Source organism: Phalacrocorax carbo, chromosome 2, assembly GCF_963921805.1.
Source record: "Phalacrocorax carbo chromosome 2, bPhaCar2.1, whole genome shotgun sequence".
In the NCBI taxonomy this organism is placed as follows: domain Eukaryota; kingdom Metazoa; phylum Chordata; class Aves; order Suliformes; family Phalacrocoracidae; genus Phalacrocorax; species Phalacrocorax carbo.
Window position 1 is genome coordinate 136,508,213 of NC_087514.1, and position 27,943 is coordinate 136,536,155.

At 36.3% G+C, this 27,943-nt stretch overlaps 1 protein-coding gene across 4 annotated transcripts in view; it reads left to right on the forward strand.

Annotated features, from left to right (window-relative positions):
• DGKB (diacylglycerol kinase beta) overlaps positions 1-27,943 on the forward strand; it is a 363,957-nt gene that overhangs the window by 266,127 nt on the left and 69,887 nt on the right. For all 4 annotated transcript variants that reach the window (XM_064444510.1, XM_064444512.1, XM_064444509.1 and 1 more), the window contains 2 exons: positions 13,172-13,262; positions 18,861-19,056. In XM_064444510.1, the coding sequence (XP_064300580.1) occupies positions 13,172-13,262; positions 18,861-19,056 (287 nt within the window). The remainder of the gene's footprint in view (positions 1-13,171; positions 13,263-18,860; positions 19,057-27,943) is intronic.

Sequence of the window (27,943 nt, forward strand, 5' to 3'; positions counted from 1 at the left end):
TTGTAGACTGATGCAGAGGAACAACCACAGAAAAGCTAAGAATTTCAGCATATACTTCATCCTAGTTCTTCACTCAACATTAAAAATGAAAGAATGATGGATGTGGAACACGCAATGTGTTCTTAGTTGAAAAGCTGAAGAAGTTTGATACGGACTATTTTTTTTAAAGCATGTCTTTTGCAGTCAGCATGCTAAGCTGTTACTTAAGAACTTAGCATATGCTGTTGTGAAGTCTCAAGCAGAAAATTTTGCACACTGGTTCATACATGGTTTCTCTGAGCTTTTTTGCTTAAGAATTGGGAAAGTTCACTTGCCCTTTCTCAGATGTAATACTGTAGAACTGTATTTTATGGTTTTTATTACTTTTCTTCAGCCCCAAAAAGTATATGGCAGAATACATTTTGCGGACCTGGTTTAGATGCTAGGCTTATATACTTTAATATACTCTTAAGATTTGTTTTCTAGAAAGAAAGCCAAGCCTGCAAGCTAAATTCTGTGAGCTTTATACAGCTACAATTGTCAGTGGAAGTGTTACCTGCAGTAACTACAGTGAGCCCTGTGAAGCAGCATTTTATGTGCTGATAATTTGTATTTCCTTACTGATATGTTCACAGTTCACAAAAAGTTATGCATGTATGTTAACAAAAGATGTGCAGCTGACATTTTCTGTATGTTAAATAACATGTCTAGATTTAAAAAAATGTTCCAGTTTAATATAAGGTTTGTCTGTTTTGTCTTTTTCTTGTTACTTTTTTAATTCCATCTCTAGAATGATTGAACTAGAACAAATGATAGAGTAGAGAACTTTTAACTTTCATTTAAGAGTGGCTGAATTTGGCTTGGTTTATATCAGTTATAAAATTATTAACTAACCTAAAATTATGACGTTTTGTACTGAAATAGAATACCAATTCTGCAAGCATTGAAGTGCTTAATTTTATCTGTATATATAATTTCCATTCCTTAGTTTAATAGCATACACCAAACAAACTGTTCTTGTTTGTTTAAGTTTAGAAAACTGGTTAAACTGGTGCAATTTTCAAGTCCTCAGTCTTTGGAATCCTGCAAATTTGAAGAAATCAGATCAATGCCTCTGAATGACAGTATCTTCATTGACCATGTTTGATTTCCTTATCAAGTTTAAGTCCTAAAGTATTACTGACTTTAAAGTCAAGAATGATTGTTTCCATTTGTCTCAGCAGCTGAAAAGCAGTGAGTAAGGATGAGGTTCAAAGAAATCTAAATCTGGGGGGTTTTTTGTTAGTGGGTGTTTTTTTCCTTGCAAGTGAAGTGCATTGGGAAAGAAAACAACAGCTGGTATCATGGAACTGTGAGAGATTTTAAAAAGCTGGGGTGAAATAATGATTAGAAATGCAATATGGAGCTGTAGTATAAGAAGTAAAACCAAAGGCACTGAACAAGACAAATATAATTCAGGCAGAAGCACAGGTCTAATTACTAGGCTTACTTGATAGCTTAGAATTATCACCCATAAAGGCTGATTCCTCACCAATCCTCTGGCTGCAGAAAAGAATCCTACTAGACATTGGTGCTAAATTTACCATTCCTGTAGCATATGATCATCTAAAGATTAGACAGGCAGAAGAATTCTTGAAGTGGTCTTTGTGTATAACCCTGTGAAAGGGGTCTGTATCTATGGACTTCCCCTAAGTGGAATGTACATAATCACCGGCACATTCCATAGAAGGCACATAGGGAACCATTTTAGAGATTTATTTTAAGTATTGTTTTCAAAATATATAGATTTCTTCTTGATTACATGTATTTTAAATTGTAGTGGAGCACAGGGATTAAAAAGTAAGTGTTCTCACTATATTCTAACAAATGAGACAAATGACATGCCAGGTCCGTAGCAGTTTTTTGCTGATAATCCAACAAGAGTTTTTGGTGGTCTGAGCCTTGGTCACATAGCTTTGTACAAAGGAGCAAAAACACTACAGTGTTCTCAGCTTTACTCTCTGCCTGGCAGCCTGCCTCATCCTTTTTTTAGGTACTGTTCAGTGTAGAAAGTTTTCTAAATTTGTATTTTGAAGGGTAAGGTGGTAAGTAGCTATAGTAGTAGAACTTATTATTTATACAACTACCATGTGCGTTTTCAATGCTAAGTCCTGATTTCTACTAAGTAAAGACCTTCTGCCACACTAAAAATGCATTCTGAAGTCTCTGCACATTTACAGAACAGCATTTTTAACCACAGCTGATGACTGCGTTCAGTTTTCAGGGGAAAAAACGTTGCCTAAAAATATAGACTCACAAATATAGCATTAATTGTCATATTTTCAGGTCTCTCAAAAATCGGTGGCCTTTTAAAAACAAAACTCATCCGATCCTACCCTACAAAGTAGAAATGAATGTACTGTTATTTAATATCTGTGAACTTTTGTTTCACAAATAGAATGAAGTTTGGCCCACATGTTTCATCTGCTTGCTCTTTGCTGAACGGTCTGCACCTGAGAGCTGGCAGCTGTGCTGTAACCTGTCTGTAGGAAGTGAGGTAGCCCAGTGCCCATGCATTTCCTGGAAAGATAGGTTATATGCATATCTGAAAATTCCTAGAAGATGAGACTAGAGGGGGAGGACAGCTTATGTTGCCTTTTGTATTTAATGTACAGGGAACATAGGTGAACCGGGTTTGGTTCCTGGGTTCTTCTGTGGTAAGTAAGTCACTAAAAGGTATAAGGATGCTTAGATGCCTTGTCCCACTTAAGTACTTGTAAGGGTATGTTATTTAAATTTTCTTTTAGTGAGTAAAATGAGGAATAATGAGACTATTTATCTTGTAGGGTTTGAGAGGAGGGGGGTCTTTTCTTCTATTTAGGTGGAAGTATTGAAACAAGACAGGCATTCAGTTTGAGGTTAGACACCTCAATGTAGGCTTCTAAAGGTGTCTGTGTACACATGAACTGGATGTCAGTGCTCTCACTGTAGCCAGTGCAGATCCAGTTATTTCTCTCAGTGAAGCCTGGAGAGCAATTTTGCTTACTCAGGTCTGGTGAATCACACCTTCATTTCCATTGAGTAGATGTCTTTTGTCTTCAGTGGGAATACAACTGTCTAGTTCACAGGTAGACAAATGCCTTGACATGGCTAAACATTGTGTAAAGCTGAATCTTAGGCAAGCCATCTCATCCTTAGAAGTGGTCTTCTCATACGGGTAGAATCAGAAGGCAAAGAAGCTCGAAAAGGGTGAGGCTTCCTAAACTCAGAAATTTGTTCTTTTGGTAAAAAAAGAAACTTTAAAGTCCTGTGAATCCCAGTCAGACAGGCAGGGATGTTTAGTCCTGCCCCAGTCCTGTCAGGCTTAAATATTTCTGGAGGGACCCTAAGGAGAAAAGATTTTGTCAAAGATTTCCTCCTACACAGAGCCCGATGTTTCTCCTGTGTGTTCACAGAAGAGCTGCTCATTGTTTCCCTTACAGCATTTGACTACTTACTTCTTTTTTTTTTCCCCCGCTTAGTCTTCTTATTGTGTCCTAATTGGGAATGGTATAAAGCATAGTGTTCCAAGTATTTTAAGGGAATGGAAGGATTTTTTGGCAAGAATTGAATAGCAGTATTGAGATACTTCAGTTTTTCAGTAGGAGTTAAAATATTGGGTAGAGAAAAGGATTATTTAATTACATATAATCACCTGCTTTACAGGGAAACAAAACTGGTTTATATGTTTGTTTGTTTGTTTTCTAAAACAGAGCTACAACTGTGCATGTGAAGCAGCCAATGAGGAGTTGCTCCTTGTAAACCTGTCCCTGAACCTCTGAACTGCCTTAACAATGATCTCATTAATTTAAGTACTACTCAGTGTCATATCTGCTTTTACATATCCATATTAGTGGGTAAGGGGAAGGAAAATTGTTTTATCCATCTGACATAATTTAAAGATAAAATGTGATGGTCTATGACCTTGCTCTGAGATAGTAGGTCTATTATAACATATACAGAGAGGGCTTTTTTTTTTTTTAACAAAGCTTTGTTGGTTCTCTAGTACGACCAAGGCTGGTAAATGTGGAACTGTTTATAGGCTTTATTTTTGCTCATGATAAAAAACCTCTTCAGATTAATGAGTCATTGGTGCCTCAGCATCTGCTCCCAAGACTGGGGAATTTGGGAAAGAAACTAAGGGGAAATATGAAGATAAAAATAAGTAAAATGTTAAGAGCAGAAATCTTCATGATGGGGAGTGCACACAGAGGATTTAAGAAGTGTTACAGAAATGTTCATTTAGTGGAGAAAAATGAAATATAAAATCACAGATATAATGAAGGTACTTTTTAAGTAAATGTTTTGAGAAAATAAACTGTGTGGTTTTTTTGGTCCTACTAATAACTGTTGTTAAAACAGAATATATTCAAAAGCAAGTATCAGATATTTATCTGATATCTATTTAAAACATATTTCTATCACAGGTGAGAAACAGTGCCCTCTTACTTGGAGGAATATCTTGTAAACTGTATCAGTCAGGTATCACGCTGTTTTATAATAGCTGGTTTTTATACCAGGTGCTGTAGGTTATACTCCTGTAATTTGTATCAGTTTAGTGTACCACATTTCTATAACACTAGGAGAAATATATTATCCTTTTTCTTTTCTCACTAACATCCTGTGCTTATTGGCACAGAACAAATGCAGCCTGAGGCACAGCTCAAAAGTCATGGAGTTCCTGCCGCATTATAGCACTTAGCAAATACTCTGAGGCTCTTAAAATTATTGGATTGTGGTGTTTATATTTCAATATGGGCATTTTTATTTGTATTTTAAGATAAGATTCTCGTCTGTATAGATGTTAATAGTAGGCTTCTCTCTGCCAGAGTCTGTAGTACAAGGAGGATATGTGAGAAAGGCGTCATAGTTAATCCAGTGAGAACAGATTTCATAGCTAATTAGTGAAGAATGTGGGTTATGGATACAACTATCATCCTGGTTATGCTCATGTTTTCTTCTGGTAGTCCTAGCAGAGGGAGCACTTCCAATCTGGCTACTGTTTCTCTCAGAAACCTAGACAAATTACATTCTGATCAGTAGCCCAACAAAATCAGGAAACAGCGCACAGACCTCCAGTGAACTTGTTGCAACTTTTGGCTGCAAATATAGAGATAATAGATGGTGTTTGGAAGCATCAGGACCTGACTGGAATGTGTGAGCTGACTGGAACTGGTACTATTTGTCCAAATATTTCAGTCAAAATGGATAGTTGGAACCTGAGGTAACAAGAGGTAATGGGTGATGAGACATTTATTGAAGCGAAACAGATAAGCCAGCAAAGGTAGTAAGAGAAAACAGGAAATGCGCTTGGGACCAGAAACATAAGAACATAAAAATACCCATCTGGTGTTGGCCAAAAGGTCTATCTAGACAGGTGATCTTTCTCCAGTGCTGTCTACCAATGAGTCTAAGAGAAGAACAGGATGATATGTAATACATTTCCATATTTGTGTTGCTTTTGTTATGTGGACTTCTGTGGCTATTTCTTCCATGAATCCCCCCAATTGTTTCTGAACTGATATAAACTTTTAGCATCCTGTTAACATCTTATTTGCATGCTGTGTAAAGAAACCTTTTGTTTGTTGTATGTACTGCCTCCTAAGTCATTCTCAACTGTCCTAGCTTTTTCTTGGGAGACATGGTGAATAGTCATACCCTATTCATCCTCCCCATGGCATACATGACTTTAGAGAACTCTGTTAGATCTCTGTCAGTTATCACCTTTCTAGGCTGAAGAGTTCAAAAGATGTTCAATATTTTGATTGTCCCCACTTTCTTTATCCGTGTTTTTCCAGTTCTATTATACTCTTTATCTGTCTCTCCCCCACATTTCCCCTTTGGGGAGAGGAAAACTGCACATAGTATTCAGCATCGCAACACAATTCATGCAAATGCCTGTTGAGCACTGCTCCAACACTTCATTCAGCTATTGCAAGCCCAAGACTTTGTCCCTGAGAAGTCATCACTGTTTGTAAAATTAGGATTGGTTTTTTTTTCCTCTATGCATCACTTTACACCTACCCACAGTAAATGTCATCTATGTTTTATACCCCAGTCACTCAGTTCTGCAAAGCCATTTTGCAATTCTTTATGTTTTATTTCTGCCGTGTTTATTATTTGCAGTGTTTATTACTGCAAGTGATCAGAGTGAACAGGGTGTCTAGGAGTGAGTTCTTGAATGGACTAGAGAGCACAGCTGAAGGCAGGAGTAGAAATGACTGGGCAAGGGGGAAGGATGGTATTTGCAGCTGGAATGAAGCACAGACAGTTTGGAGAAGATCAGGCAGAGAGCTGGAGAAGTGGGGCAGGCAGGTAGACAGTGGAGACTGCAGACCAGCTGCATACAGAAGTGCAAGCTACAGTGCAAAACGGTGCTGTAAAGTAGGAGAGGAAACGGAGTCAAATGCAGCTTTGCAGCAGCAGAACTAATAAATGTCATGAGGAGAGGATCTCACAGTGTTACTTAATGGTATAAGCTTGTATGGGGTAGCTTTCCAACTACGGATGGTATCGTTGTATAGTAATGTGAAAATTTTATTTATTGTGTAAAACTGGAACTGTTCTTTTAGAATTTTAACTTTTCTGCACTTATCTATTCAATCTGTGCTTATGCTGTGTCCCATAAGAGATTAACACTTAGATTTGCCATAAGTACAGTTGGTAATGGAAAAAGAAAAAATTGACAAAGATGTCTCTATTAAAATCATGCCAGTCACACATAAATCTCTTATGGATGTGCATCTCCACTGGCTATTTCCTTACCTTTGCGTATGATTCATTATAAAGCAGAACAGGAATTATATGATTGTTAAGACAGAAGTGGAAAGAAAAGAAGAACATTAGAAAAAGTCATACATTCTTATTAATATATATTATGTGCTGCAATGAAATCATTTTTACCCAAGTATAAAATTACCTAGATAATAGATTTATGAACAGTAAGAAAGGATGGAAAATATGTTGTCTCTTGAAAACTTCTGTGAGGAGGATAGGACTTGATAAAAATAGTCTTTGAATTGTAGGAAGCATTGAAATATTTTTAACAACTGAAGTTTTATTTATTTTATCAGGTATTTAGTATTTAATTAGATAAAATACAATGTATCATACACTTTATTAGCAGAAATACAAAGTACAATCACAGTGACATACGATCCGCTGTAAATATTACTTCACTTGCTCTTGAATGTGTGTCTCACAGGTTGGGGCTTATTAAACCAAAACCGGCAACTTCAGACACACCTTAGAAAATTTTTTCATGACCTGAGAAAAATCAGATGATAAAGGGTCCAGGCACTTTTATTCCCAGTTGCAGGAATAGACTTCCATAGCTGCTTCTGCTTCAGTTGTCCCTGGGTACACACTTTTTTTTTTCCCCCACGCATTGCAAACCAGCACTAGGGCTTCTATACTGGTGGGTTTTTAAATGCAATATGAAATTCTAAGCTCTAATAAAGCAAGGCACAGCCATAGATTAACATAAACAGTATGTTTTTTTAAAAAGGGTAATTTTCTCCCATGAATTTTGCTAGTCTTTTTATTTTTTATATTTTTTTTTAATATTGCTTCATACTATAAACTGTCTGAATTAAAGTCATAGAATTGTAGAATGGTTTGGGTTGGAATGGACCTTTAAAGATCATCTGGTCCAACCCCCCTGCCATGTGCAGGGACATCTTTCGCTCGATCAGGTTTCTCAAAGCCCAGTCCAACCTGACTCTGAACACTGCCAAAGATGGGGCATCCACAGCTTCTCTGGGCAACTTGTTCCAGTGTCTCACCACCCTCATGTTAAAAAAATTCTTCTTAATGTCTAATCTAAACGTATCCTCTTTCAATTTGATAGAATCATAAATAATAATAAACCTTCCTTAGAGCTAGGTTATTTCCAGCTGTACACTACATGGAGTTTTACACTGTTCTCCAAAGTCTCTGGTACTAACCACTGTCAGTGAGAGAATATTGGAAGAGATGTTCAGCTTTTTTGCCCAGTATAAACATTTCTTATACTCCCAGTTTCATTTTTAGGCCTTGTTATCCGTATTTTCAGACTTCAGAAATATGTGGTTTTACTTGGGTCTCCTTTAGGATTATTTTCTTTTTCTTCCCTTCTCTATTTTATCATCATTCTTCTTTCAGCATTGCAGAGCTTTGATGCATTTTGAAATTAGGTTCCTATCTTTTTCTCATTCTTCTCTTTCTTGATTCCTCCATTTCTTCTGATGATGATATGGTGTTTTTTTTTCTTCACATATACTTGTCAACCACTTTCTCTGCTTGGACTCTTCAGTTTCTCATCTGTGGAAATACACCTCTGCCTCACACCTCTATTTCTGCACACTTCTCTGGTATTTTTGATTCCCTGCAGAGGTGGTTCTACACATTATTCCACATTTACTTGGAACAGCGGACAAAGAGTGAACAAGGGGGAAAAGGGAGCCAGAGAGACCTGTTACTTTTAAATACTTACCCTGAACCTGTGGCTCTGAGCACCTTCCAGTAATAGGGTGAATGAGATGATAAGCATCCACTCTATATGGCGTCTTTCCTGCTTTTTTTTTTCCATGGAATATTTTTTTTAATTCATTACATGCTGTACACTGTTGTTCATGAATGCTGCTCTTAGAATGGGAGCTCTATGCTGAAAACTTTATATGAGTTTATGATATAGACTGAGACCAAATCTTGACACTAACTGAAAAACAAACAGTACTTCTGCAACATAATTGGAATAGCTATAAAAAAAATCTTTTCAGAAGGCAGTGCTTAGGGATGGTATTTTGGGGAACAGTATAGTTTATGGAGGAAACAAAGCGCTGCTTGTCCATGAGCAGACATTTTTGCACAGATTTGTGGCAGAGATTGCTTCCTGGCAGTGGACTTCTCAAGGAATTTACCTTCGAAAAATTAAGAATTCTAGTAGTTTCATGGGTAAAAATTTCTATATTTTCATAGGTTAAAGGATAAAAAAATGACAGAACTAGAGGCAAAAATTTGTTCTTTCTCTACCATATAAGAATATTGAAAATAAAGCTTTTCCAGAGTGTATTTCCAAATGGTCAGTATATATATATATACGTATATATAAATATACGTATTTTCATGCAGATGGCCAGAGGCATATTCTTGATGCAAGGCTATCCTTGTGCTAAATTAAAATCTCTTCTCTGAATGTGTAGCTGTATTAAGACAGTTCAAAGTGTATGTTATCAAACACACTTAATATAAGCGAATGCACATGTTTTTCTCCAGTCATTTTCAAAAATGGTCAAAGTATTTCAACTGAGATGTTATTAAAATTGCAGTCAGAAATTTCCTGATGTATAAATTTTTAGCTCAAGTCATCGAAGCTTGACACTGCATAACTAAAATAAAGTGGAAATAAATATAGTAAATATAAATAGTAAATATAAGAAGTGTGAATAGAATGTGGTAGAAAGTGTACAAATGTAATAAGCAATTGCCCAACTTTAATTAATAGACCCTTAACACCAGAATATGAATTTGTTTCTTAAGTTTAAAGATACTCCTGTTTTTTTGTCGTGACCTTTTATTAGCAGCCTATAGCTGGTCTATTGTTACGCATGTTGTGACAGAGTGCACATATTGCAATGAAGTATAGATGCTCTTTGGGTGTAGAATAAATATTTATTATTTCTATATTTAGATACAGGACAATTTTTCAATGACATGCCTTGTACTTGCTTAATCAGAAAGGTTATATAAAATAGTTTTAGCAGTGGGGGGGTTTCTGATTAACTGGTAATGGAGCAAACCCATATCACAGGCTACTTTGATCATTTTGCCTTGATTACCAAATATTAGCCTGAACTTTTCCAAGAAACATATCCAAGTTTCTAAATCTAGTATTTGTCCACAGTATAGAAACACTATAAGAAGTGGCAGTATTAGTTTTCCCATACTGCCTTACCAATTTGTTTCATCCCTGTTTAAGATCATTGTTCCACTTATCAGAAAATTGACCAATACTTGAGGGTGTGGAACACCGCCAGCGTAAAAGGTGTTTAGGCTCTTGAAGTAGAGTTTTGTTTTGTTGCTCCTACATTCATAGACTGTATATATTTTGACATACTGTAATCCAATAGCAGGATTAGATAGGTCAGCCTTTAATCATGATTGATGTTTTATTTATATTGTATTTTCAAACACAAAGTTGTTTAAGAGTTTAGCTATGCACTTTGAAGCATACACAAAAACACTTTCCTGTAAAATAATCTATTTCCTTTCCTATTCCGACAAAACCAGTGTTGTAAAGAAAAGTGCTACTGTATAACACTTTTTTTTTTTTTTTACTGAAACTTTATTTTGGTCATCTCTTATTAAAAGTCCAAATTATCAGCTCCTCCAGGAGAGAGAGAAAATAGGCATGACAGCAGCCCATGATTCAGTTTCTTACAGTTTCAATGCTGCAAAATTATCATTAAATATGTATTTGTTTACCAGTCTAAAATTTACTTATACCATTGTGAAAGAAACTAGAATGGCCATGAGAGTAGTTCATTAATCTTCTAAATGGACTCTTCTACTATTTGCTGCTGTCTTGATAAGTGATAAGCTTCACCTGTTTGAAAGAGGAATGCAAGGGGAAGTCAGGAATTTAAAGGGGGTTTTATTATTAGAAAAAGTAGAATATTTACTATAATAATAAGGCTGGACTTGCTTATGGAAATTTTAGTATGATTTGTCTTTATTTCTTTACATTTAACTTTGTTTTGTACATATAAGAAAAGATATAATACAGGTTTCTGTTCAATAAAAAAGATAATGCATTTGAATAAAAACATGCAATCTAATCTGTTTCATGGCTGGTAAAAGGAGTTGGTAAATCCTTCTAAAAATGAAGAATAAAATTATTTGTATCTACATCTATCTTTGTACTGGAAAAACTGTCAAGTAGATTGTCTTTCTATCCTTAAAAACAGAAATATAGTAAACTAGGGAAAGAAGGGCAGGCTCAGAAGACTACATTTTTTGGCCTAATATAATGTAATAGGGTATATTACAATGACAAGAAATACATCTACCATCAAAACCTCACCTGATAAATGTACTTAATGTTCTGTCATATAATCCTACAAGGTTTTTATTTATAGATCTAAATGTTCTAGTAAACCTTGAGTGCACTGAATGCTGGGTTTTGTTTCACTGAACTCAACATACAAGAATTTGACACGGTATATTCTGAATGACTCTAAAATATATCTATCTTTTATCTTTGTGCAAGTCAGATTTTATTATATACAGTACTAAGAAGTCAATTTAAAGCAAGCTTTTCAATAAAGAAAAAGAAAAGATGCTTCATTCGAGATAAAAATAACTGAATAGCAAGAGGAAGGGCTCTCAAAGGAGAAGATGCAAAGGCTTGTTGATCTTACTCAATAATAGGATCAAAAGAAATGACAAAGTATTTTTGTGAATACTTACATCAGGGTTTTTTTATTATTTCATTATTCATTGTCCCTGTGTAGAAAGTATCAGGAAAATAGCTGCATCCAGATTTTCCAAAGGGACCCAACAGGAATCCAGTACTTTGTTCGCACTTGTTTGGAAATTAAGAGATACTACTTTTCATCATATACATTGGCATAAATAGAGCAGTTGATCCCAGGTCAGCATGTCAGTGTGCTAATCTGCAGGTGTAGAAGGAAAGTACATCAGATCACTTCCACTCACAGACTCTTGGAGTCTGGAAGCTGAATCTGGTCTGAGCCCTTCTGGTTGGTGGAGCTCTTTTGAGAATATGCCATTTATCCCAGAGCAGATTCTCAAAAAGAGTTTCCAAACGTTTTCAGATATTGTGTGCAAAAACCTTTGGAAATGCCTGTAACATTTTCTTCAGAAATGTGTCGATTTCTCTCTTATTATTCTTCAGTTCCCCACCCTGTGCAGGCTGCCAGGTCAGACATCCTTACACACCTCTGATACTGCACCACAAACTGCTGGGTTTCTGGGAATGGCCAGCACTGTAGTGCCTCTCCCTTTGTGACTTTAAGAGCCATTAAGTGGACTTTAAGAGCCAATAAGTAGACTTGCAGATGTAATTTCAAATAAGTACCAAGAGTAGGATTTGTACTTTTGCTGGCAAGTTTGACAGTCATCTATGCCTGCATTTCTCTGTTCTCCATTTCTAGCTCATGCAAACCCGGTCATTTTCAAGTTCCAAGCACACTGTGCTGTGTCTGTGTCAGAAAACAGTTTATACAAGTGGATGAACTGTGTTCATATCTGATTCCTAAGTGTGAATAATGAATTCTAATTCAGGTTTTTTTTTTTAGTTTAGCTTCTTGGTTTGTTGCAGAATAATAATTACTCATGAGAGTTAAGCAAAACTGCACATACTTATTTGAAATGGAACTGCTGGTGTCCTGATTGTATTTAACAGTATGCAATAAATCTAGTAAAACAGAAGTGCAGTCTTTATCTATTTAGGAAGAAAAAAGTGTAATCTCTGCCTGCTGTCATGGCAAACTAAGCAATTTGCTAGCATTTATATCCAGTTTTATTTTTCTGTAGAATCTGTTAATGAACTTCAACATGCAGGTCCCGTCGCCTATTTAAAATGTTGCTATGAGTTAATTACCTGGTAACACATCTTGCCTACTGCAAAATACCTAAAGATTGTTAGAGCTGGAATTTTGATTTTCTTCGAATATCTAATCTGTCATCATGAACAATAAGCTTTTACCTTTACCTTTAGCTAACTTAAGGCAAGCTACATTTTTGTCTTGGCTCTTCTTTATGATGGGAGTGCCCTGCCTGCACACTTTAGTACTCTGCAGGATAGAGATTTTAACCACGAATCACAAATCGTATAGTAGGTGGAAGACATGAAATAAAATCGATACATTTTTCTGAGGCATGTCACTGGTTAAGTGACAAAAAATATTCTGATAGTCACTGAAAAAGAAAAGTCAAAGGTACATTTGAACCTGTCAGTTCAACACATTCCTGTTATCCCTTTAGGGGATATCATACAACTTGACACCAACATTTAAGCTTTGAAAATTATGAGCTCATCTATTTCAAATGGGATGTCACATGTTCCCAAGCCTTTGCCATTACTTATAATGGAAGACAGGATGATCACTTTTGTCACATATTGATAGTGAATAAAATCTTTCTTTTTTCTGTTCTTTTTTTCTTGTTTCAGAATGAAGAACAAATTTTGGTATTTTGAATTTGGCACTTCGGAAACTTTCTCAGCCACCTGTAAGAAGCTGCATGAATCTGTAGAAATAGAAGTAAGAAACTAATTGTTGCTTTTCTCCTTGAAATGTCACTAGTTTGGCTGAAATGCAGGGAGCAAGGGTGCAGAGTGCCTGAATCCAACAAGGCAAAGCAGTGCACATCCTTTCGACCCTATATTCCAAAATATTATTTTTATCGTGTCTATTTGTAGTGTAGCCCTGCACACTGGAACAAAGTTCAGTTTGATGATTAGTGAAGTCTTAATACAGTAGACAAGGTCAAGAGGTGAAATATAACATTAGAAATCAATAGGGAGTGTGGCTGGGTCAGATGGAAAAATGAAAGACTGTCAGAGGGAGTGAGAGCTGCTGCAGGATTAAAATAAAAAAAAATCTTATTATTTCTAGGTCCCAAGTTTTTATAACCTTTAAAACTCAATTCCCTAAAATTGTACTTACTTTCATGAATAAAGGTTAAAGAATATATATTTTTTGGAATCGTTCCCCTTCATTAAATAGCTTTTCTGTCTGCACAAGGGGTCATCTTTCCATTATACATTGAACGTTAACTGAAAAGACACAGGATAGTTACAGACAAAACAGGAATTTAAAATAATGTGCCACTGCTACTTTGAAGACTGATAGAATAAGTGGCTACATTACATAAACAGTTTGGGGGGCTGATATTTATAAATAAGTAAATGAAAAATGTGAAATGAGTGAAGGTACGAACCTGAGAATTTAAGTTAAATAATTAATTCATTTCTCAAGAGGATTATGGTGCTTTTTCTTTCCAGTAGTAATGAGAAACTGCACATGTCAATGGAGTATTTGTATAGTAGCATGAGGCACTCGGAGAGGTATCGTGAGAGCTATGAGAGTGTGGTCAAAGCCTCCTGAAAGGCAAAGGCTGAAATGATCTGAAGGGACCATGGATCTAGTAGTAGAACAGTAACAAAGAATACTGAGGCTGAAACTGTAAGACCTGTGGTGCCAGACTTGCCTGTTACGCTGTTATGTTTCTTTTTAAAGAAGAAACATGCTCCACACACATTAGATTAAAATAATTAAAAACAAACAAACCAAAACAAAGCAAAAAACCCTGGAAAAACAAACCAAACAAAAATACCCTTGCTTCCCAAGTGCTTCACACATTTGAGTTTAAGTACAGGTAGCCTGAAAAATATTTTATTAGTTATTGGAAGAAATGCCTACCCGATTTGATTTTATTTTAATATACTGTACCTTTTGATTAAACACAAATTGAAGAGCAGGCTTACCAAAGGAAATATTTCTATGGGGTAAAAATCTTACATGGCCTGTAAGATGTGATGATCTTACCTGTAAATCTATTTGTAACCGTTGAAAGGGTGATGAAATGTTAACATCCCAAAGCAAACTAGTATGCATACAAGTTTGTGATGCTGCTGATACCAGTCGTATAATTATTATCAATTCATATATATAACTGTTATTACCAATGAAGTATTACATTGCCAGTATGTGAGACATGTTTGTTAATATTCACTTCATCTATCCTGGTCATTATCATTAGTCCTACAATTAGGAAAAAAAATCATAGGGGAAATAGATTCCAAAATGTTTACACAAGAAGTGTTAGGAGGTAGTTATTTACAGATTTATTTACAATGAGTAAATTACATTTAAATGAACAATGCTTGCCAGTATGCTTGTATCTAATGTTTCTTGTTTGTATGTTATAAACACTTGGGAGTAGCACTGTTTTCATCTGATTTTTAACTGCTGCCCCTTGCTTGGGGATGTTGCTGTAAATGAGAGCTTGGTGTATGATACCACATTTCACTCCGAATGAAATGCACAAAGAATGAGCTTGCTCTACAGCCAATTTTGGATGAACAAAGCCCATGAAGATTAAGGATTTGTATCTCTGAGCTGATAGACAGTGATCAAATATTCTGTGGGCAAACACTATGTTTAATTTCTAACTTAATTAAGCTTGGCTTTCCTAATATACATTAATGTCTCTTATGTTCTGTATATTTTCTTCTGTGTGAGATGCAGAATAAAGTTTGGACACTAAATTCTTGTGTTATCCAGAATAAGATGGTTTTTATTTCCAAATTGGAGTTCAAGAAGTTGAGAAGAGAAACACAAGTTCTAAAGGGGGGGGGGGGGAAACCAGGGCAAAATTAAGTATTTATTTTTAATAGTAATGTGTCAGTAGAAGAGGCTTAAGACTTTACAGTTTAGAGCACTTACGCTTTATTTCCACTTCAAAAAAAAAAGAAGAAAGGCTTGTGAAGGGTATTTAATGAGAGTAGGCATAGATCCAGTATAAGTGGAGAAGACATGGTCCATACCTGCAGCACTGTAAAAGCATTGTGGGACCAGAGGAAGCCTACTGTACCAACAGGTATTAATGGGTGGAGGAAAAGGGCTTAAACATTCATGTAGTTTTGCATGATATTGCACTCGGTTACACAGCAAAGCCTTAGTCTCAGCTGTTTTCAGGCACGGATATGTTCTCAACTTCGAGATGATCTGAAAAATTTTGATCTAATGAATTAAGTCTAAAAGATAATGCCTGAAAAGGGACTGAGGCTGGAAAAGAAGGCAAAAAAGAAATAGAAGCGCTAATGTTTATTTCTAATCGAGGTAGGCATGCCCCGCATTTCAAAAGCATGCTTTTATTTTTGTCAGCATCATTACATTATTTGAAATTAAAAAACTAAAAAAAAAAAAAAGAAAAGGAGCAGAACACATCTGTGTTTTGTTGTTGTAGCGTATGAATGTGTTAGGACAACGCAGAGCTGCCTGTAGCGCAAACTTCTTGTCTGGGTATGAACAAAAGAAATCCTCCTTTACTAATTCAGAAAGTTCCTCGTCACTGTGGGATTCTGAGGCCTAGTCAAATAATTGTCTTAGTGTACTACCTGCTGTGTTCAATATTGAGTGAAAATGGAAGCCAGACCCTGCGCCATCCTATTTCACAATTCTTCTTTTATTTAAATAATTCCAGTCAGTTTGGGGGACGCCAGACCTTTATAAATTAACAGCAGGGAAATACCAAAGGTGTCAGATTGCATATTTATCATCTTTCTCGTGTAATACTTAAATATGTATTAAGAAGTGACTGACATAAATTAGGCAGATTTCAGAAGCCACAGGCCGTGGCTTGTAGAGGACCCCCTTCTGCTTGACATTTCATCCTTGTCAAAGATCAAATTATTTTAATTTAGGCTGCAAATTATAAGGAATGAAGACTTCTTTGTGGGAATTCCCTGTGGTAATCTGACTTTTGTTGTTACTGCTGCTTGTCAGTGTGCAAAAGATATAATATGCATGCAAATAAGGTTAAAAAATATGTACTATCTAATTATCCAGCCAGTACATTCCACTTGAAGACAGTGGGAGGCCTGACACACAGTATGTGTTTGATTCATTGAGGCCTGCAGGGTATTTACACAAGATTACTTTTAATTATGAAATTAATATCTGTTTATCTAGAATGTATAGCAGTAAGTGAGCATACACATGAGCAGAATTTTTAGTAAAATAAATCATCTTAATATTTAATACACATAAAATATAGTGGGGAACCATGAATTTGCTTCCAAAATAACAGTGAAGACCCATGCCTTTTTTCTTGTAAGAAAAGTGTGATTAAAAAGTTACACTTTCAATTACAGTAGCCACCACAGTTGCCAACTCACTTCCAGATATGTCTTTTGACTTTAAAGTTTTCCCTATACAAGTATAATCCACAGGTTTAAAATTGAATTCTTGAAGAGCAAATATTAAATGGAAACCTTCACATTGAAATTGTTGTCTCTCCAGATTTACACTCCTCTTAGAAGAGTTAAGAAGATGCAGAGTAGGCATTATAATACAGTTCTGTTTTGTGATCTCAGAAAGTTTCAGGGTAAACAAATAATTATGCACAGTTATTTTTGATTTGTACTTTCTTTTTCTTCTTCAAAGCTGTGATAAAGTCTAAGCAGAGAGGAAAAAGTGCCAGTGACCCACAGAGCAGCAAGCTGCAAGATGTCAGTGGACTATTACTGGAGCATGGCTAATTATTTTTCCAGTTTTCTTCCTGATTATTGTATATTGGAATTACAAAATAAGACCCTTAATCAGTTTTAAATGCATGACTGGACCCCCTACTGGCTTGCAGAACATTGCAGGAGTAGGATCTAACGTTTTTTAAATATTCTGCTCTATACTATAAGATGTGTGTGACTTGCCAGGATATCTAAATACTCTAGCTATGTTGTGAAGCATGAAGCTAATCTACCTTTAATCAAGGTACAAGTATATAAATCCTGGAAACTTTGGCTGGTTCAGTGAATTAATGGGTAGAAGTAGATGCTTTCCCTTCCACCTGCAGGTTCAACCGTAGTTACCTGAACTTGGGTCTTTTTTTTCCTTCTGTGGAGATTCTTCAGTATTTTGCTATGTTTTATATAGGTTAGGATCTTCCCCTGATCCTAAAACAACATGTGTGGGAAGGAAGACTTAGCCTGTGTAAATTACAGTCTATAAAGGCTAGGTGTATCCTATCAAGCTAAGTACATCTCATCCAATGCATCTCAGGTGAACTGTGTTTGCAAATGTTGTAGGCTTTTGCCACCTGAGAAGGTGCTGCAGTTTGTCATTGAACAAGCTGATAAGTTAAGGTTCCTGAACCATTCTTCTGGAAGTGAAAATTATGGTCCCTTTATAAGATATAATTTGAAGCCAAATTTAGCAAAGGAATGTACACCTAAAAAATACCTGAATGTCTAGTGTTGCTGCAGGAAGCAGGAGAAAAACACACTAGTGACACAAGGTGCCCTACAGTAGTGAAGGGACTATTTGACAGAGTAAGGTTTCTTCTGTGTGTCCAGTAAGCCTTGGAAGGCTTTTAGGGCACTGATGCCTCTTCTTTAGCTCCATGTGCCATGTTTTCCTTTAGCAATACTGCATATTTCAGAGAACTGGCTGATGAAAGTTCTGTGATAAGAAGTGCTATAGCTGCATCTGCATTCTGCTGTACCCAGTTTTACTAATCTTACCTCTCAGTAGGAGCTGTTAGTCAGGCATAGCTCTGTACTAATGTGCCAGTTGTGCCTTTGGGTTGAAACTAATATCGGTGTGGTGTTCAGTGTTTTCAGGGCCTGCTTAGACCCTTTTCCATGATGCTGTAAATGCTCTGTATGCAGGGACTTTTATATTCATTTTCATGTGGAAGGGGCTCAGGTGTTACAATAACAAGTAAGACAGACAATTTAGCTGGAACAGGCAACAAAAAAACTGCAGTTATTACTATAGAAATTTTTGCAGCATAAATATCTTTCTGCTAATAGCTGAAGTGAAGCTACAAATATATTTCACTTGGGTCAATGAATAGGTATCAGGTAGCAAGACTCTCCAAATGGTCCCACACTTAAGCAATCAAGAGCAGAATAGGAATCATGTTTTGCCTTCTGAATGAGGATCTGTTCCTATTTCATATCTCCTTTCCAGCTATAAGTATATGCCTTAGCTGTAAACATTGAATAAACCATTAACAGTGTTAAGAATGGTGAATTGTTGAAGAAAAATACCTGATAGGTAGAACATTCTGATTTTTCTTTTTTACTGCTTTGTCTCTCTCTATTTTTTTCCCCTTTCCTTCTTGCTAATCAGTGTGATGGAATTCAGCTAGACTTAACCAATATTTCTCTGGAAGGAATTGCTATTCTGAACATTCCAAGCATGCATGGTGGATCAAACCTTTGGGGAGAGACAAAGAAAAGACGTAGCCACCGTCGGACAGAAAAGAAGAGGTCAGATAAAAGAACCACTGTCACAGATGCCAAGGAATTGAAGTTTGTATGCCAAGGTAAGCTAACAGTTTAATATAAATTATCTGGCTCCATACAGTCAACTCAGTTGTATAATTGCCTTTGTATTGCCTCTTGTCAAAAAAAAAAAATGATAGGCAGTTCTTAGCTATTTATTTTCTTGTGCATTTAGCTTGTCGGATGGGAAGCACTGGAGCAAGGGCATAAACAAAAGACATGCTGACAATTACAGTCTATATACTCACAAAACTGCCTCGGATGTTACCTGTTAAGCAGACTAAGCACACCATGTGGCACTGTTTGCTACTACAATATTCAGTCTAAAAGTACCTAGAGTTTTTGGAGTCAAAAAATGCTCATTGAGCATTTATAAGGCTTCTTAATATCAGCATGCGTAATAAAACCTGGGGATAATCATGTCCTGTTTCTAACAAGCTTTGGGCAGAGGCTGTGGAAAATTACTTCAGAGTAACAAGAGCAAGCTGTCTATACATTTTTTGTTACTATACTGTGATGCTGTATGCAATCCTTGAATGCATATGCTGTAGCTTGCTTGCGTGGGCGTGTTCCATCCTTTCAGGGCTCTTACACTTTCCTCGTGATTAGACGCATTTGCTCCATGCATTTTATTATTAATCATTACTTTTAACAAAATCTACAGTAAATAGTATGCTCTATTCTACTTTGTAGAATCTGAATACTATGCATTGTAACACATCACTGCATATCACAAGTTCTAGTGATCATAAAACATTGTTTTGTTCACACCAATGGATGAACAGACCAGGCTTTGAAAATCTCCCCCCCCCCCCTTTTTTTTTATCCTATGGATGTCTCTTGCTTCAGAGGGTCTTTCTGCTTCTCCTCCTTATTCAGGCTGAATAAAGATCAGGACTTTAACTGTCTGATGTTATTGTGATCCTTTTGCTAGTCTTAAATAGCCTATTTTTTACATTTCATCAGCAGTAATTTTTAAATCACTAGTTAGATCATAGCTAACTAATATGTGTTGTAGTTTTAATCCAGATAAATTATCTGGATGACAAAAATTTAGGACTAATGTAGTTTCCTATGGCTTGGAGATTGCAATAGGTACTAGGACTCAAAGTTTCTTTGTGTTTTAGCAATTTGACATATGTTCTAAGTGTCTCAAAGTAGCTTACCAATACACACTGTCGGCTGAAGTTTTGTCAGCTACAAATCTTCTCTATTGTATCCTGAAGTTCAAGAGAGGGAGGCAGGTTATTGCGTAATGGACTCACCAAAATTTTTCCTTTTGTGTTGCTTCTGAACATAGGGAGACAGGACATGTCACCCTTTTGACAGTAGTGAAACAAAACATAATCTCTTTAACTATTGAATTATGTATATATTTGATATATACATAAAAGCAATTTCAAACTACTGACTGTTTTTGGTGTATTAAGAAGGGCCTTGCTCCTCTCCATTTCCATTTTCCTGGACAGGAAAAAATAAAATAATAATAAAAATATTAAAGACTGAACAGAAGATCCTACATTATCTGTCAAAATGTTCATAATGCAGACACTAAGCACCTTACTTTAGAAGAACTATTCTTATGACTTAGTTTCTAATCACTTTATATACACTGTGGATGGAGGTAGCTTCAATCAAAAGGTAATTTCAAAGCAGAGATTGATTTCTCAATGTCATAAGCTAGAGCACCCCAATCTCATCACTGAGCACATGGATAGTATTATTGGTTGCATCTACAGTAGCGTTTTAGTACTTAAAAGAAATGTGTCTTTTGGATTTCCCAGTTGTCTGTGTTTATTGCGTTTCAGTTTGCAACATTAGGCACTCTTGAGCATGCAAACTGGATTCCTTTTAAATGCAGGGGGGCACATGCCGTGACTGCAAATGGGTGATCAGTCCATGGAACAATGTTAAAACAACTCAAAGTAAAACTCCAAAATGAATGCGGTGAGAACATCTGAGAACCAACTGATTTGCTATATAGATCCATTCCTATTTTATACTGCAAAGAATAGTCACTTAATTTTGCGAGCTAAGACGGGTTCCCAGGTTAGAGTGTGCTTCTTCATCTCAGCATTCAAAAGTATTGCTGAATAATGGAATTAAATCAATTTTATGTCTTGACTTCTCAAATAGTTTTGATAAATCTAAATCTACCCACTGCAGAAATAACTGACTGCCTGTCACTATGATTCCTTCACTAGCTTTGTACAAGCATACCTGAGATCCCTGTATTGACTAGCTGATTGTTTTCTTAAGTTTGGATTTCTAATTTTTGGATTGTACTTTTTACTTTGAAGAAAATATTTTACAAAATATTAATGCCTGGGGCAGAAATAGGTATTGCTGTATTAGGAACCATGGTGAATACATACCTCCTTGTTACCTTCTTATTTATTTACTTTCAGTTTGTTTGACGTCCAAATAAAGCATCTAATCACTTGACAACTAAACACTGCACTTTCTAGGAGACAGTAATCAACCAACCTCATGTTTTCATGTGGAGATACATATCAGGTTTTGGTGTTCAGTTTTGGGGTTTTTTTTGGTTGTTGGTTGTTTGTTTTTAATCTGCTCCTTTTATACAGGAGATCTGAGTAGCATGGATGTTTAGTTTTAGACTTTTTCAATTGCAGTGCAACTGGTTTTTTTACCTGTATATCAATCTGCATTCTTGTTGTCTCTCTGCTTTTATGGTTTTATAACTTGGCCATAAATACGTGAGTTGAAGTTTAGTATTCCAAGCCTGAGCCCTTAAATGGGATACTTGCATGCACTACATTTGAGACCACATTTGGAGTACTGTGTCCAGTTTTGGGCCCCCCAGTTTAAGGACATGGAACTGCTTGAGCAAGTCCAGCGGAGAGCTACCAAGATGATCAGGGGACTGGAGCATCTCCCTTATGAGGAAAGGCTGAGAGACTTGGGTTTGTTCAGCCTGGAGAAGAGGAGACTGAGGGGGGATTTCATCAATACCTATAAATATCTGAAGGGAGGGTGTCAGGATGATGGGGTCAGACTCCTTTTCAGAGGTGCCCAGTGACAGGACAAGGGGCAATGGGCACATGTTGGAACACAGGAAGTTCCAGCTCAATATGAGAAAAAACTTCTTTCCTGTGAGTGTGACAGAGCAGGGGAACAGGCTGCCCAGGGAGGGTGTGGAGCCTCCTTCCCTAGACATAATTCAAAACCCACCTGGATGCGTTCCTGTGTCCCTGCTCAATCAGGGGGGTTGGACAAGATGATCTCCAGAGGTCCCTTCCAACCCCTACCATTCTGTGATTCTGTGACTAGTGAAAGCTATCTCGTCACTGTGGGTAGTTTGTTGCCCCTGAGCATGTTGCGTTGCTCCTCTCAGAACAACCCCAGGAGGACTCTGAGAACTTCCAAAGAAGAAACCTGTGTGAAGTCCTGCTGCTGTCCTCGGCTCGCTCTTGTGTGTATCACCAAACACAAGCCATGTATTGCAACATGATCATTACTGCAGGAAAAAGGGTCAAAGTTCTACCAAATCTTTTTTCTTTCTTATATATCTGTGCAATTCAGAGAAGGTATATTCCTCTGAGCCTATTTCCCTCTTTTTTCCCTATTTGCTGTTGTCACCTGTTGATGCAAAAAGGCTTGTATTTTCTTTGCCTTTCCCCTTGTCCTCTGCATACTCAATAACCAGACCACAATTTGGACTTGAAGTAATCAAATGGACACCTGCTTGGAAAACAATCTGATTATATGCACATAGTCTGAAAAACAATATATTGAAATGTAGCAATTTTAAATGTGCAGTATTTAAATACAGACCCTGCTTGCCTCATTAGGAGTTGTGCATGTACGCTGAAGACCAAAATTTAGCACTGATAGCATATAGGTATGTGTATAAAATATTTCTATCTAACTAGTAACTGGCTTTAATATTTTCATACAAAATATACATGAAAATATATTTGTCTGAATAACTTATAACTCATTGGAAAGAAAACCTTATTTAGCTATAATCTACTAAATATTATCCTATTCTTTGTTAATGGAAAAAAAATACTAGAGTTTTCAATTCAGCTCCTGTGCAGAAGTATAGAGGGTCTTTCAATAAATGCTATTAGGGTAAAAAATGGGGGTTTTTTCTAATTTAATTTCTACTGTGTCATTATAATTTCTATTGTACAAAATCAATGCATTAGGAAAAAATATAACTACAGATATTTGTGACAATTCTTGAAGGTAGGTGATTTAATTAGTATTTTGGCTTTATGAATCTGATGCTTGCAATCTTTCTTTTTGTTGTTTTGTTTTAAAATCTTCTAATATGTACATATCTATGATATATCTATCCACAATAAATGTTTTTCTAAGTACAGAATGTAGATGTAACTGTGAACTATCCTTGAACATTATTTGGATAGGATTTTTGTTTGGATACACACAGATATTGACAAATGCCAAAAATGAGTGCTTTAAAAAGATCAACATACTGCGTAGAAACTAAAGTATGAGTTGAGAATCATAAAAGTAATTAACTGAGCTATTTGTTGTTTGGAAATTACATCCAAAACATAAGTTGAATCATGACAACATATCTCACTTGAAATATATACCACTTATGTTAAGTGTTAAACAGCAAAATTTTCTTCCTCACAGAGTTACTAAGTACAAATTTCAAACCTTTTGTGACAAAAAGGAAATAATTCTTTTGAATATCTCTCTAGTAAACTTTTTGCTGAGTGGAGTAGGATTCCTTTGGGTGGATGTTGTTATGCTTCGATTTGATTTCATTGCCGAAGTTCATTAGAGCCCTGTCTTGAAATGGAATCTCTTTTAAAAAGTTTAAAGTCTCTTAAGATTTTATTGCAAACATATACATAACTTGTTTTGGCACGAGTACTTCCAGGCACTTCAGTAGACTCATTCCTGAAGGCAGTGTCTATGAACTATTAATGGGTGAAACCTTTAGACTCTTAAGTATTTCAGTGCAATGCTTATTTTTTACATCACCAGGCACACTGATACTTAACCAAGTGTTTACTGAGTTGATCTGTGCAGCTTGTTGAAATAGCTGCAGTGCGCTATTACTCAGCAACATGCCAGAGTACTAGACTAATTCAAGACAATGTGCATTCATGTCACAGCACCTAGGCATAAACCAAGCTTACCAATATGATTCAATAACTCCATGTGGAAATCTCTGATAATAACTGCATTATGACTTCCTGAATGGAAATGCAGAAGTTTTGGAAACAGAATAATATGTATACAGACAGTTCACTACAGTTAAAAGTAGGGGACATGCAGAAGCTGTGAAGGCCTTAATATGTACAGATATTTTGAAGCATCTTAAGAGAGGAGAAAATACCTTTCTTATTAGGTGTCAAATTCCATTCTACAGGGGAGGGGAGAATCTCATCCCAAGTTTCCCTATAGCCACGGGATTCCTGACAAGAGTTCTTTAAACAACTTATAAACTTTGTGGGCTAGCAGACTGATTTAATTCATGGAGGTCTTTCATAAATTACTCTCTGGCAAGGTGACTTCTCCTTGCTGTTTATAATTCTCTAAATATAAAATTTTGATAAGTTATGAATTTTGAGATGTCTAAATATTAATTAATTTCATAAGTTGAAAGAGGTAGAAACGGTGTTCTATATACACAGTATATGTACTGTATACACAGCGTATGTTCAGTATTGGTAGACTTTAGGTTATTTATGACATGATACAAGGCAAGTATAATGAACTCTCTATAATAACATTTTTATTCAATGTTATGGATAATGTAATGGCTAGATAAGGTAATCACCCTTATTTTGTTTGTTGTTTAGACAGTTTTGGGCAACATAGCCATTAACACATTACCACGGTGAAAAATAACTAATTGTAGCTATTTCATAGCTGGCCTATGGTAAGATATTCAACTTATAGAAATAATGTTATTTAGACAGAATCTCTAAGTAAAATAATTTAATTGCTGCCTCGACAATCCTAACTAGGTATTTTTGTGCACATATGTGTACAGTTTGATGAAAGCAAATAGTAGTGGTATAATCAAGTTCTACCAATTTTAGTAATCAGTGTTATAGGTTATTTGTTTTACTTTAGAGAAAGAAAGTAAAAGGTAAATCACCTTAAGTTGATCACAATATCTCTTTAAGAACTTAAGGTAATGCATTTGGTATTCAGAATTCAAGGAAGCAGAAATATGTCTAACTAATGAAAACCAGTGACTAAGTGAGTTAAACAAAAGAAATAATAATTACATGCTGCTCTGAGCTAGGCTCAAACTCACTAGAATAGATAAAAGGGATGTATAAAGACCTTGCATTTGAGATAGCTTGCAAACCTTTTATGGTCCTTTGTCAGGAAGTCTCTACACAAACTGAGGTATGTGTCTCTATCTAAAACAAAGATAAAAGTAGGGCATATATGTTGGAAATACCTTGCTGGGTAATATATATAAAGGTTTATATTTCTGTTAAAAATAATAGGAAAAGAGCAGTGAACCTGGGACAAGAGGCAGCACCAAACACAGAAATGGAAAAACTGTTGATGCATTTCTTCGAAAAAGTGAAGAGAAAGACAGCTTTCTCAGCCAAATTCTGAGGATAAAATTGTTAGATTAGTGAAGAGACTGCCTTATGTTCAAGTCTTCCTACATTTAAGGAAAAAGATCTTTTGTCTGTAATGGTAAAGAAAAAGTATGAAGAATGAAAATCTAACATTTGTGTCCTTTTCCTAAAGAAAACAACCCAAGAAGACCTGAAATTTGTCTAAGACACAGATCAGAAAAAAAGAAGAAACTAGGTTTCCTTAATAAGTAGTTAAATAAGTTAAATTTAAGAGTTATGGCAACTTGTGTGTCTCAGTTCAAAAAAAAGGTAAAAAGGAAGAAGGATCCATATGCATCCTTGTCTGCCTATGCAGATAGGACTAAACACTGATGATATACGTATAGGGTCAAAGCACTAAGTGTATGAAGTTCAGAAGAAGAGTCCAATATTATTTCAATGTAAACTACTATAAAACCCACGTGGAACTTATTTCTAGGGTATAAATTTGGGAAACATACACATGATGAGTTACAGTGTTCTGTGAACCTAAAATGCTTTGAATGTTTTGTTCACAAATCCACTTCATTTAGTTATATACCTGAATTACTTTACTTGGAAAATAACCAAAATTATCCTTGTATGAAATTTTCATTTATTTCATAGATTTTGTATAATTGCTCTGAAAATAGCAGCATTTTTCATGGTTTTGGCACTTTATTTTCTGTCCTTGATTGAAACTAGGAAGGCAGAGAAATCCCCTACATAAATAGCAAAGTTAACCCTTCTAATCCAGATACTTCTTCAAAGTGTAAATATTAGAAAAAAGAATCCTATTCAGGCCTTTTTTTTTTCCTGCCTAAGCATGCACCATATTCTAAACATCTTAAAGCATAAATTGAAGCTTTAACCTAAACTTCACGTATTTCTGTGTAGAATTTCTTGTTACAATTATTCAAGTGTGTGTTGTTTACAGTAAATCAAATTCTTGTGAGGACTGTCAGAGTTAGGGTGCCATTAACTTTAGTGTCTAAAAGCCAACCCTTTAGCCAGTAGGTAAAGTCACCTCAAGAAAATTGTTTGCCCCATGCTCAAATAAGGGTCTACAGTAGGCAGAACAAAACACGCACTGGAGGTGACTGTCTCTATTTATTGTAAGTGGAGCCTAAGTAACAGGTCGAGTTAGACACCTCACTTCCAGCTGACTAGGTGGTGAGATGGATTTCTGTATATGCAGCATGAGGCAAAGCTCATTACATGCTTGAACAGCCCTTGGAGCAGGAATGGGAACCAGGTACCACTCTGCCAGATTAGCCTTGTTGAGCTGAACCGTGCTCTCTCCTACAGATCCGGTGCCAATGTGTCCCATATCTTTCGTGAACACTGAATCTACTGAGCAGAAAGAACCATGGCAGAATATCTGTCTTTCCAGTGTGTGCAGACCCTGCTTGGAGTATATATAGCTTCCACGTGTTAGGGACTCAAGCAGGGGAACACCTGTTGGGGGCATTATAGTATAGGCAGTGTTGGGAAGTAGAGTAGCATTCAGTGGTGCTCTATGCTGCCCTCTCTTTAGTTTGGAGTGCATTATTTTGTCACCTTTTAAAAGTCTTCATGGTATGTTGAATACCCCATTTCCTTTGTATGCATTTGTGTTGCAGCACTCAGCCACCGTGTACTGCCTCTTCTATCTGCTGAACAGCAGTAGTAGGCCACTGTGCCAGGCATTGTACTTCACATCTCAAGCAAGAGCTCAATGGGCAGTGGAAGCTGCTGCCTCACCGAAAGCAGCTGCATGGTGCAGCTTAGCAGTGCACAAGGTGTTGATCCCTGGCTTTGGTGAGGTTGCAGATTCAACAAAGGCAAGGAACTCTTGCCAGTTTGCCCCTGTGGAAGCACCTGTTTCTGCAAATCCAGGACCTGCCTAAGGCAGGATGCAACTAAGTTCCTCATATAGTAGTACCCAGTTTTCAGTAATTGCTCTAGAAGCTGTGGACTAGTATGCTTCATACTGTGATGTGTTACCACTACTCAGCAGTATCTTATCTCTGTAGAGGCTGTGATTTCGGGAGAAGGAAAGGAAGGAAGAAAAGAATGTCATAGTTTTTCCACATTAACACATTCCCAGTTCTTTTATTTTACTTTAAGCAATGGGTCATGAGTTTAGACACGGTGTAGAGGTAAGAAAGGTGCTGAGGTACTCAACATGACAAAGTGATGGTGCTGGTAATTTTCCTAACTCAAAACCTAGATTTCAGATGACTTTATGAGGGATAGGTTGGTATTCAAATGCCTTTGTCCCATATTAGCTACTGAAGGTTGTGTGGCTTTAGCTCCTTAATTTCACTGCATGTGCACATTCACTGGAATGATGGGGTAAATGGTACTTTGTCCT